General features: G+C 52.0%; 1 protein-coding gene across 1 annotated transcript in view; it reads left to right on the top strand.

Annotated features, from left to right (window-relative positions):
- Positions 1-13,029, top strand: part of PEPD (peptidase D) — a 117,381-nt gene that overhangs the window by 44,020 nt on the left and 60,332 nt on the right. Inside the window, exons 8-9 of the mRNA XM_082605987.1 lie at positions 2,106-2,181; positions 3,090-3,136. Of these exons, the coding sequence (XP_082462113.1) occupies positions 2,106-2,181; positions 3,090-3,136 (123 nt within the window). The remainder of the gene's footprint in view (positions 1-2,105; positions 2,182-3,089; positions 3,137-13,029) is intronic.

The raw sequence follows: 13,029 nt of genomic DNA, 5'->3' as shown, positions 1-13,029 counted from the left end.
TTTCTGGAAACGTGGCTGGGTGGTGGGGGGAAAGCTTGGCTGGAGGGTGAGATGAGTGGTCATGGAGCTTCCAGTAAGAGCGGCAGGTGCACAGAGGTGCTTGGGGGCTGGGATCTGAGCCCATGTGTGTGTGTTGGGGGGCTGAGCCTCACTGACAAGAGGGCACCCCTTACCTTGTAGGCGGGGAGAGAGGGGAGGATGGGGGTGGGGAAGGCTTGGGAGTTTGGAGAAGAGGTGAGAGTATGCCCACCTGCTGGCTTCTGTGTTCTCCAGGAAGTAGGGGATGAGTTCGTTCATGTGACAAGGAGCCCTGGGAGGGCCCCCAGGTGGAGGAAGTTGAGAGGAGCCTGCACGCTCCCCCTGTGACTCCCGGCAGAGCTGGGGTGTGTGGAGGCAGGCGGCAGCTTACTGTGCCGTCCGCCCAGCTGAGTGCTTTCCCCCTCAGCCCTCGTGTCCTGCACACACAGGCCTGGGCTTTGGTTCATCCCTTGCGGGCGTTCGGCGAGCCTGTGTGGATCAAAGGGCACAAGTCCTAGGGGGTCTAAAGTGTTGGCTGGAGTGGTGGCTAGAGGGCTGGAGCAGGGCTCTAGGCTGAAGAGAGAGGCATGGGGGTCAGAGGCGGTTGTAGCCTGGGCCTGGTTCCCACCTGTGTTGTCACTCTGGTCGTCACCGTCCCCGCATCGGAGAATAGAGAGACCCGCTCCCAGATCCCAGATCCTTGGCTGGTGCCGAGCAGGGCAGGAAGGAAGCATCAGGGGCTGCTAGGTTACCTGTGAGTGCATTTGGACCACCCCCTCCGGGACACGGGAACCAGCTTTCTGTTCCCCCGGGTAGAACTGCTCCCAGCGCCCCGAGGTGGAGCCGGAGCACCTTTATGATGCTACAGAGCAAACGTAGGCTTCAGGGTCTGCCCCTGAAAAAGGAAGGCATATTCGTCTGGAGAAAGTCTCAGTGGGTTGGGGGTTTGTCTTTCCTACATCCCCTGGAAGGTTTTACAGTCTTAGGAAGGTGTCCCTGTGCTGTACGATGCCTTCCTCCCCTCCCAGCGACAAATGGCTGGCTGTCCTACGTGGGCATCGTGGAGACAGCACAGGTCGGTAGCTGCCTCTGGTGGAGGTGGGAGCGCCTCCCCTGCCATCCTCAGACGCCTCGGCTGAGGCTGGCTCAGGACCGTCAGGCCTCAGAGGTGGACGCAGGGGCAGGCGTTAATCTGCCATCAGGACAGTCCGCTTGGCCGACCTTGAGGGGGCTTTGGTGAAGGCAGGTCACCTTCATACAGGGAGCAGGGTCGGCCATGAGGGCTGCACTGAGGACTCCACGCGCTTGAGGACTGGGCCCACTGCCACTTAAATGCCGCGAGCTGGAGGTGCTTACTTGAAATGGGTAGAAGTAGAAAAAGAATATTTATTTAGCTTCTCTACGGGAGGCTTACTTGGGGTTGAGATTGATTGCAAGGACCAGAAACCTAACCAATTTGGGGCAAATTAACATGAGCTTATTGTGACCAGTACCCGCCTGGAGTCCAACTGGCAGGAGGTACAGCTGAGCCTTGAAAGGACGGCAGGGTCTGTTGGTTGCACCGCCCTGTCCCCATTCCCAGCTTAACCCTATCTCACACAGGGGGCCTGAGTCACATGGTTTTCCAAGGCTGCCTGGACAGGTGGGTGTGGTGGGGGAAAATGGGAGAACTCTTCAGCCATCTGGGCAGAGCCCTGGGAGTCAGCACACTTAAGATTCAGGTCCAACAGCCTTGCCATGTAGATTGCATCCCCATTTAATGGATGAGGAAACTGAGTCTCAGTGAGGCACCGTGTGTCCGGCTACAGAATCTGGGTTTCTGCCACCCACAGCGGCTTCCCGATCTTGTAACTGGAAGCAGCCTGCACTCCTGAGGCTGGCGTTGGGTCGGGATGGGCCATGCTTAGTGTAGCTCATCACTCCTGGGGCTTGGTGGCCCATCCTGCCCCCATCCTATGCCCAGGCAGCCCATCTGCAGCCCTGGGCTCCTTCCCAGGCTGTGCAGGGTGTGGAGGTTTCCCTGGAGGGGTCTGCCAGCTCCTGCTGGAAGTCGCTGACTTGCTGCTTCGTTTTTCTCCTTTCTGCAGCCGGGTCTTCAAGACAGACATGGAGCTGGAGGTTTTGCGCTACACCAATAAAATTTCCAGCGAGGCCCACCAGGAGGTAAGCTGGGCACTGGCTCATTGGACCTGCCGTTCTGGGTGGGCTGGGGAGGCAGCATTGCTCTGTGTGGGGCAAGACGGCAGTGTCGAGGTGGACGGTCTTGGGGGGGTGCTGGTCCCCAGCAGGCAGGAAGTGTCACTGCAGACCCAAGATACGGTGCTGGCTGTTTACTGTTCCCCAGTGGGGACAGGGCAGGGAGGGCCTGTCCTCACCTTAAGGTACCCACCCTCAGGGAACTTCCCAGCCAGAAGTCTCGACTTCCAGGACAGTAGAGCTTTCCCTCCTCGCATTCTGGCAGTCCCAGTTCCTTTGAAAGAATCTGTGGTCCTTAACCAAGATTCAAGCACGTTTATTACTATTGTCCATTTTTTGAAAACACCCTCAGCTGGTTCTTTCCCAAACCTTCCCACTTTACCTGAGGAGCAGGAGCAAATAAGGAAGTTTATTTTTTGAAATGGATCCGGGCCATTGGGATAGCCCAGTACTTGCTTACTGACACTGCAGTGTTGTGTCAGGAGACAGATGGGAGTCATTGGGGGCAACACAATCTCTTCTCCGAGTTCATTTTCTCTGTGTTTTATAAGGAAGGAAACCTCTTAGGATAGTTGTCATAGGCTTCTGAGCATTAAGTATTCACCAAACACGTCTTGGCTAAATCTTCACTTGCCTCCCAAGGTGTTTATCGACTTCTGAACAGAAGTGCTCCGGAGTGGTTTAAATAAACTGTATGACTTTGGAGCTTTAAAAAAGTTCTAATTTGTCACATTTCTGCACCACTGTGTGCACGTAGCATTCTTTTTTTTTTTTTAAGAGAAGAGATTCTTTTGAAAAAATGCTATACATTATTTATAAGGTAGTGTTACTTATCTCCTTAATACAAATGTCTTTGCTTAATATCCATCCTCCAGGTAATGAAGGCTGTAAAAGTGGGAATGAAAGAATATGAGATGGAAAGGTAAGCTGCTGTGTTTCTCTGGGTAAAGATTAAAATGTAAAAAACAGTAATTTACGTTCGCTGAGCAAGTAACAGATGAGGCGCGGCAGCCTGGCACACACATTGAGTGGGGATTAGGAGTAGGGCTTCGGCGTCGTGGGCAAAGAGGATTTTTCTTCCGACTGTGGCCACCTCCCTGGCCCTTGGCAGAGTGTTTGATGGTAATGGTCTTTGATTACTTTTCAGGGTGGTTTAGTGCCCCATCATTCCACTCTTGGACTTTGTTGCTGCAATTTGCAGGAAACTACCAAATAGCTGCTATTGTGACTCTGAAAGCCGCTAGTAAAACAGCTTGCCATTTTTATGGGTAAACACTGCCATTATGTCTGCTGTGCTTGGTCGACCGGGTTGCGGGTTGGTTAAGTGGCTCATAAAGCGTTCTGGAGAGCTCCATCATCCTGCAGCTCCAGTTAGGCTGCAGGGAGCCTGTTGCCACCGGGGCCTTCCCAGGGCTGCCCTGCTGTGCTGGGTGTGGCCTGGCCAGCTCTTCAGCCCCGCTCCAGGACCCAGGGGTCAGTTAGCGTGCTGCTGCCCACAGCGTGAAGAAGCCCTGGGGTCAGACCCAAACTGCCCCAGTGGCTCCCCTCCCGGCCACCTCCTGGGGCAGGAAGCCCCCATTCCCGAGTCTGTCACCAGTGACTGCACCGCGTGGGAGCCCCTGTGGGGAGAAGACACTGAAGCTGCCGTTTCTCCCCCTGTGACATAATAGGAAATGCGTATTTGGTCTCTGTCCCCAGTTCCTGGCACGGAGCTTATAAAACCTGTGAAATTCCCTGAGAGGAGCATCTGTTGTTCTTTATAATAAGGCCCTTTCCACCGCTCCTGAGTTTTTGCTAATGAGGGACTCTTGGAGGCCCCGACCTCCTGGGAGAAGAGAGGGACTAGAGATGGAGATTTGAGTCCTGACCAGTGATTTAATCAATCCTGGATCTAAGGAGGTAATGGCACTTGCATAAGCCCTAAGCCAAAGGGTTTGGAAAGCGTCTAGGCTGGTGAACACGCGGAGATGCTGGGAGGCTGGCATCCCTGGAGAGGGTTTGGAAGCTCCACGTCCCTCCCCCACACCTCGCCCTCTGCTTCTCTTCCATTTGGCTCTTCCTGAGTTGTATTCTCCCTAATAAAGTGATAACAGTAAGTAAAGCACTCTCCTGAGTTCTGCGAGCCATTCTAGCAGATTATGAAACCCAAGGCTAGGTTTTGTGGGAACCCCTGATTTAAGGCCGATGGGTCAGAGGTCAAGGAGGCCTGGGCTTGTGATTGGTGCCTGAAGAGGGGGCAGTTTCGTGGGACTGAGCCCTTAACCTGTGGGGTCTGCACGAACTGGCAGTTCGTTAGGGTCAGAAGGTGTCCACAGAGAAGCGGAGAATTGCTTAGCGTGGAAAACCTACATATTTGCCGTCAGAAGTGTTGTGAGTATGAAAAAGCGTTTTACCTTGTACCCTCCGCCCTGGGCTGCCCTTTCCTGCCTGGCCTTGTAAGAGCTTGGTGCTGCTGCCCTGTCCCCACCTTGCAGGGCCCGTGTCCGCCCCAGGTACCCTCAGGGCCACTCTGCCTCCACACCTGAGTAGTGCAGGCTGAGGGCGAGGTACAGACAGAGTCACCAGTGGGCACCGTGGGCATTTACAATCACCATCACGTGGCTTGGGGGTAGGCGGGCACCTTAGCAGAGCACAGTGAGGGCGAGGTACAGAGTCGCCAGTGGGCACCGTGGGCATTTACAATCACCATCACGTGGCTTGGGGGTAGGCGGACACCTTACCAGTGCACAGTGAGGGCGAGGTACAGACAGAGTTGGCAGTGGGCACCGTGGGCATTTACAATCACCATCACGTGGCTTGGGGGTAGGCGGCTTTTCCTCAAAGTCTAATAACCCTTAAAGGAGTCCTGAACAGGGAGCCTCTATAGTTCCCTCCCCTTACCCTGGGACGTAAGAGGTTAACATGGCCTCAGAGGCCCCGCTGCTGTGCCTTCCCAGGAGGGGGCATGGAACAAATGAGTCATCAAGGACCCAGCGCTGTCAGGCCAGCCCAAGGAGGACGGGGGAAGGGGCGGAGCCGTCTAGCTCTTGCCTCCGTGCTCTGGGATTCCCGGGTCCTTGCCCCCACCCCCCACCTGGGACAGGAGGAGTTCTGCGGGGCTGCCAGGGAGGTGGGCTGGGCAGTGGGTCCGTCAGATTGGCACTGGCCCAGAAACCTGTTCCCAGCTGAATTGGCCCATAGTGACCCACAGCTTATGCTTCAAATAAAACGACCCAGAAATTGGAGCAGGACTCGCTTGCTCCAGTGTGGAGCCACGCTGACTGCTGCATTGTGCCCTAAACTGCGGGGAGTCCAGCTCTGAAGGTGGCTCCTGGCAGGGGCCTGAGCCGTCCTCGGTGTCCCAGAGCCAGATCAACCAGGGTGTGAGTTCTGGGTCAGGGGCTGGTCACTCAGCATACCTCCCCCAGCTCCCTACTTCCAAACCCAAGGTAATAGAGGTCTTTTTTTTTTCTTTTAATGACACATTTCAAATAACCCCCACCCGCACGTCGAAGAGTATAATGAACGTTGAAGTCCCCATCAGGGTTTTCTGTTTCATTTTGTTTTACTGGAGTATTTAAAACCAGACCCCAGACATTGTGTCATTTTACCGGTAGATGCGTCAGTGGGTGTCTCAGTGGATGACGGTATTGTTTTCCTTTTCATGTAACCACTGTGTCCTTATCACGTCTAAGTAAGTTAACAATAATCCTTAACGTTATAAATGTGTAGTTCATGTTGTCTAAAACGATCTTTTTAGAACTGGTTTGTATGAGTTGGGATTCAGGGTCTACACATTGCGGTTGGCTGTTGTTTGAAGGAGACCCTCTTGTTGAGCTGAGCTCCGGGGAGATCTTACATTTGTCTACAAACTGCTCAGCCTCCCGCTCCACCCTGCGTCCCAGGTTGGCCCCATTGCTGCCTCCTCTGTGGACCAGGGGCGGCCCTCGGAGAAATGATCCTGAGGCTCTGGGCCAGAAGCAGCCGCCCTGAGGGTGCTGAGTGGCATTAATCCAGTTCAACGTGCCAGATGTGTGCCCTGTTGTGCACCTACTAGGCGTCACGCCCACCCTGCGGCTGGCCGTAGGGGGTACGGGGGGAAGCAGTGGCTACCCTCACACCCTCAGCCCGGCAGGGGGGTCATCTGATCTCTGGGTCCCTGAGACCTGAGAGCAGGGGGGTTCCTGGGGTGGAGTGTGGGGAGGGGTTTTAAAAGCTGAGTTAGAGATGATGAGCAGAAGAGACAGAATCTGTTCCCGAAGGGCAGGTAGGAGGGGTGACCCTGGGAGGCAGATGGTGTCACCCCCTGGAGACAGTGGGAGAATGGTCCTCCCGGGACATTGAGGTGTCCCTGGCCAGATTTGAGGAGGGCACCACTCACTGCCAGTGCCAGCCTGAGCCCGGGGGCGTCTGTAGTGGTAAGGGGGCCGACGTCACTTTCTCTGTCCCCACAGGCACGTCACTGCCCAGGTAGCCTGGGATGCTGTTTTGTGGCCTGTGTCCTTGGAACCTGGGCACTTTCTCTTGGAGGCCCCATCTCGTTAATCTGCAGTGTCTGCCCCACAGTTGGTATCAGGAAATACGTATGGGCGGGTTAGATGGATGGGCAGGAGAGAGAAGAAAATGTCCTGAACTACTTTCTCCTGTCTTCTCTGCCGCTGTGAACTTCAGCATTCTTCTCATAACCAAGTAGGAGTGTGAGGTTGCGTCTAAAGCAGGTGGGGGCTCCCCAGGAGGTGTGGCCTCCTTAACACAGGCTGGACCGATGCCCAGGAAGGTCCAGGCCACCGACCCCTGGCTTAGAAGAGCATCTCTAGAACCTTCTGGACGTTCTGCTGAGAGCATGGCCAGCTCCAGCCCCATGGAGGGACAGAGGGCAGGAAGGGCAGGGACTCCTGGGGGTGGGGGTGGGGGGAGATTGGGGCTGATTTTCTGGAAGGCGGGCATACCACCGGCGCAACAGCGCTCAGACTCAGACAAGGGCTGCTGGCCAGGAGACCCAGTTCTAAGCCTCATCTTTTTGTTTTATCATCAAAGGTTTGTCATAAAATCTGGAAGGCATGTTAGAAACAAGGAAGCCAGCTGGTGGCATTTATTAAGACTCCTCCTCCGTGCTGTGCTTGCGAGCAGGGTTCCAGGGAAAATGAAAATCAGTTTCTGCAATTGAGGTGTGGTAAATTGTGTTAAACCAATAAGACGTTAATGTTTGGGTAAATCAGGTGCTGATGGCATCTGACTGCAGGCCCAACCAGGCAATGCGTTTTGCCTCCTCATGTTACTTATGTTAGTGGCATCACCGGCTTATAGCCGGCTGGCATGGGGCTGGCAGCTGAATCAATTACCGGCAAACACTAATTTAGAGCATGCTCAATTGGCTGTGTAAGCAGGTCCCGGTTCACATTTGCCACAAGGAGATTAGTAACTTGATGTTTTTGACAGTCTGGGACCTTAACTGAAATTATGCTCTCTTTCTCTCCCAACCTATGAGTGAATGGGGCATTTCGGGCCCTTTCCCGGCAGCTCCCGTGGCGGGTGTGGGAGTCATTTAACAGGCAGAGGGGTCTGTGAGGTGTACTAGGGGACAACACGGCGTTGTCTTCCTCCCCTGGCTGGCGTCCTTCTTGGTGGACAACCGGACCCCATCTGGAGACCCCTGACAAGGCCTGGGTTTCCCTGTGCTCCATCACAGGCATCAGCCCACAATAAGAGTCTCCTGTTTTCTTTGTCCTTTTTTTTTTAACATCTTTATTGGAGTATACTTGCTTTACAATGGTGTGTTAATTTCTGCTTCATAACAAAGTGATTCAGCTATACATATACATATATCCCCATATCCCCTCCCTCTTGCGTCTCCCTCCCACCTTCCCTATCCCAGCCCTCTAGGTGGTCACAAAGCACCGAGCTGATCTCCCTGTGCTATGCGGCTGCTTCCCACTAGCTATGGATTTTTCATTTGGTAGTGTATATATGTCCATGCCTCTCTCTCACTTCTTTCAGTCATTTGTTAATGTTGAACTGCACGGCTGGGCTACTCTGTGCTCAGAGTCGCCTTGCTTTTTTCTCCCCTTTGGCCAGAAGGAGCAAGTCAGGAATCTGTGTGTTCAGTGTGCCCACTGGACCCGGATTGGGGGCGGGGAGACAGGGCCAGGCCTGAGGGTCTTCTCCCCAGGGCTGGAGGGTGGGGGTCTCCCCCCTACAGACAACCCCCCACCACTCATACTACACAACACACACACACACACACCCCACCACACACCACACACCACACACACACACACCCACTCATACCACACACCACACATACACACACACACCACACATACACTCCAAACCACACACACACACAGACACACACACACACTCCCACCACTCCCACCACATACTGCACACACACATGTCCCACATCACATACACATACCACACACTCACACACAGATTCCATCCAGGCCACGTGGTGCCGGATCAGTGGCTTGATCGGTGGTTGATCTTTCAGATTATCCACCCAGGGAGCAGGCTGCAAAAATCCTTGCTGTGTTCTTGTTAAAAAAGGCCTGTTTTTTTGTTTTTCCTGAGGATTAGAAAATTTAACTGTAGTGAGGGTAATTGGAAGGTGGGAGAGTTTACAGGAAACCCTGCACCCCTACTAAGCCGCGGTGATTGTGTCTGCAGCCAGCGTAGGCGGGCGTGTCCGACCTTTTCTGTCTCTCCCGCCCAGGCCTCCGCAGCACAGTTACCCCTGAGCCCACCCCTCACTCTTTGCAGTGCCACCCCACCCCCTTCTCGTCTGGACCAGCTTCTCTGTCAGATCTGCAGGAGCTGCATCTCCTGCTCTCAGGTTAGCATCCTCTTCTTTCTCTGCCCATCCCTCCTGGTGCACTGTAACCCCTGCGGGGCCGTCTCTTAGACGCCTGGGCCTGTGTGGCCCTCCTCTCACTCTGGGTCTCTCTCTGCCTGGCATGCTGGGTGTGGTGGTCAGACATGGCCCTGTGTATCTCTGAGCACCCCCATGGGTCATGCTGGGATCCTGGTGTCATTGGTCATGGACAGCACCAAGAGGCCCTTATTACTTCCCGCTTTCCTGGAGGTCCTGGAGATGTTCCCTGGAGTAGTCCAATGTAATCTGGTCTCACCCTAGGCAAGCTTGGGCCTCAGGGAGACTGCCCTCAGTTTATCTACCTCAGGAAGGTGCTAGATTTTGCCTGGAGCCTTTGTGGAAGGTCTGGGTCCAGGCAACCACTGAGACCAGAGCCCCTGGGTAAGAACAGCTGTGATGGGCCCTCCTCCGTGGGCCTGGTCACTGTCTGGGTGGTGAGTACCCTGCACCCTCCACAGCAGACATGTCACTCACTCTCGCTGGCCACTTTGAGGGATTAGGCTGCGGCCTGGCCTGCTGAGACCTCCAGGTCTGGGTGTGGCCCAGCCAGCTCTTTGCCTTGCGTTGCGTGGCTGGTGCGGCTTTCCTGCCAGCACTTCCTCGACGGTTGCAGATGAGCCACACACAGCCCACCACGAAAGGGTCAGGAAACCCCCATCTGTTCGGTGCACCCCTCAGGAAGGCAGCCCATGAGTCCTGCACCCCGCCACACCTTGGTGTATTTGAGCTGAGCCCTTTCTGACAGAAGAGTCAGGGCCGTCTTGGGTGGAGAATTCCTGGGGTTTTGAGCAGGCTTTACCTCATCCTGGGCCCCCCGATACCAGGCAGGGCAGGTCCTACGTGCCCACCCAGCCTGCCCTGTCTGCAGACCTGACATCAGGGAGGAGAACCAAGAGGTTCTGCAGAGCCCAGTGTCTGAGAGTGTAGCTGGGTCTTAGGGGTCGTGGGGATCTGTGGCTTAAAGCCTGGATTGCTCATTTTGCTTAAAAAGTAACTGAGAAATGGGCACATTTAGGACATAAACTTGTGTGAGATCCAGCCAGAAAGCTGGGCAAAGAACCAGAGGGAAGGACTTCCTGCAAATGTGCACCCTGGTTGATGCAGCCCTAATTAGAGCTTTTGGGGGGCAAAGCCAACAGAAATAGGCCTTTTCTTTTCAGATGCTGGGGGAATTGCCCCTGGAGAACGCATTAGGTAACAGTGGTGCCAGCAGGCATCTTCATGGACTTGCCTCTAGTGTTTCACCGTTGAACGTGGTGCTGTTGATTTTCGAAAAATATTTATCGTAAGTTTAAGGAAGTAGTGTCTTCTTCCTGGCTTACTAGGAGATTTTATCAGGAAAGGATGTTGAATTTTATCAGCCTTGTGTGTCTGTGTTTTAAGCAATTAATAAACATTTGACTTTAGAACAGGTTTAGATCACAGAAAAGTTACAGGAATATTACAGACAGTTCTCTTTTTCCCCTGTTGTTAATGTGATTGTGATACATTGTCACCACTCACGAACAGTGTTTTGTTTGTTTTTGTTTTGTTGTTTTGTGTCTGTGTTGGGTCTTTGTTGCTGTGTGCGGGCTTTCTCTAGTTGTGATGAGCAGGGGCTACTCTTCGTTGCGGTGTGCGGGCTTCTCATTGCGGTGGCTTCTCTTGTTGCAGAGCACGGGCTCTAGGTGTGTGGGCTTCAGTAGTTGCAGCACACAGGCTTAGTAGTTGCGGTGCACTGGCTCTAGGGTGCGCGGGCTTCAGTAGTTGTGGCACATGGGCTTAGTTGCTCTGCGGCATGTGGGATCTTCCCAGACCAGGGATCGAACCCATGATCCCTGCATTGGCAAGTGGACTCCCAACCACTGCACCACCAGGGAAGTCCATGAATCTGGTTGATATGTTATTATTATCAAAAGTCCATACTTTATTCCACTTTCCTCAGCTTTTACCTAATAACCTTTTTCTGTTCCAGGATCCCACATTACATTTCGGCTGCCCTGGGCTGTGGCCAGTTCTCTGACTTTCCTTGTTTTCAGTGACCTTAACAGTTTTGAGGGGTACTGGTCAGGTATTTTGTAGACCGTCCCTCGGTTTTAGTTTTTCTGATGTTTTTGTCATGGTTAGATTGGAGATATGTGTCATTGGGAGGAGGACCCCAGAGGTAAAGTGCCACTTGTATATCTCATTGTTTCAAGGGTACATGTTAGTGAACTGACTTATCACTGATGATGACCTTGATCACCTAACTGAGCTAGTATTTGTCAAGTTTCTCCACCGTAAACGTACTTGTTTTCCCCCTTTCCATACTGTATTTTTCAGAAGGCAGAATACACAGCCCACACTTAAGGAGTGGGGAGTTATACTCTATCTCCTTGAGCGGGGAATTATCTACATACACTATTTGTAATTCTTCTGTACGGAAGATTTGTCTCTTGTCTCCTGTTTATTTATTCAATCGTTTATTTACTTATATCTGTATGGACTCATAGATATATATTTTATACTTTGGGTTATAAACCAATATTATCAATACATTATTTTGTTGCTTAAATTGTTCCAGCTTGGCCATTGGGGACTCTTTCATTTGGCTCCCATGTCCCTCTGACACACTGCATAATTTTGCTTTTTGAACACTTTCTTAGTTTCTGGCACTGCAGGATACTCCAGGCTCATCTTGTATATCCCTTGCTCCAGCCCTTGAATCAGCCATTTCTCCAAGGAGCCCTTGTTCCTTTTATTGGATCATGGTATCAGATACCAAGATTGGGCACTGGGTGTTCCTTAGATTAATTTTATGACTAGACTCCCTGGTGCAGAGCCAGCCAGGCATCCCCGGCACACCCTAATTTGTTGTGGTGGATTACTATTTTAATAAGCTGCAGGATTGAAATGGGGAGGCAGTCCACTTTAGAGGTTAGGGCATGGTCTCTAGAGACTGGTGTCCTGGGTTTGGGTCCCAGTTGTGCCACTTACTGTGCCTCAGTTTCCTCATCTGGAAGAAAGGATAATAATAGCACTTCATAGGATAGTTGGGAGGATTTGGTGAATTAATATATGTATAGTATATAGAACAGTATATCTAATAAGCATCATAATGATTGTTTTATGTATTTATTTAACATCTTTATTGGAGTATACTTGCTTTACAATGGTGTGTTAATTCCTGCTGTATAACAAAGTGAATCAGCTATACATATACATATATCCCCATATCTCCTCCCTCTTGCGTCTCCCTCCCACCCTGCCTACCCCACCCCTCTAGGTGGTCACAAAGCACTGAGCTGACCTCCCTGTGCTATACAGCTGCTTTCCACGAGCTATCTCTTTTACATTTGGTAGTGCATGTATGTCCATGCCACTCTCTCATTCATCCCAGCTTACCCTTCCCCCTCCCCATGTTCTCAATTCCATTCTCTACATCTGCATCTTTACTCCTGCCCTGCTCCTAGGTTCTCCAGAAACATTTTTTTTTAGATTCCATATATATATGTGTTAGCATACAGTATTTATTTTTCTCTTTCTGACTTACTTCACTCTGTATGACAGTCTCTAGGTCCATCCAACTCACTACAAATAACTCAATTTCGTTTCTTTTTATGGCTGAGTAATATTCCATTGTATATATGTGCCACATCTTCTTTATCCATTCATCTGTTGATGGACACTTAGGTTGCTTCCATGTCCTGGCTATTGTAAATAGAGCTGCAATGAACATTGTGGTACATGACTCTTTTTGAATTATGGTTTTCTCAGGGTATGTGCCCAGTAGTGAGATTGCTGGGTCGTATGGTAGTTCTATTTTTAGTTTTTTTAAGGAACCTCCATACTGTTCTCCATAGTGGCTGTACCAATTCACATTCCCACCAACAGTGCGAGAGGGTTCCCTTTTTCTTCACACCCTCTCCAGCATTTATTGTTTGTAGATTTTTTGATGATGGCCATTCTGACTGGTGTGAGGTGATACCTCATTGTAGTTTTGA

The sequence above is a fragment of the Mesoplodon mirus genome, assembly GCF_964341445.2.
Source record: "Mesoplodon mirus genome assembly, chromosome: 19".
NCBI lineage: Eukaryota > Metazoa > Chordata > Mammalia > Artiodactyla > Ziphiidae > Mesoplodon > Mesoplodon mirus.
The sequence above is the reverse complement of the archived record's forward strand: the minus strand, read 5'-3'. Positions and strand labels throughout refer to the sequence as shown.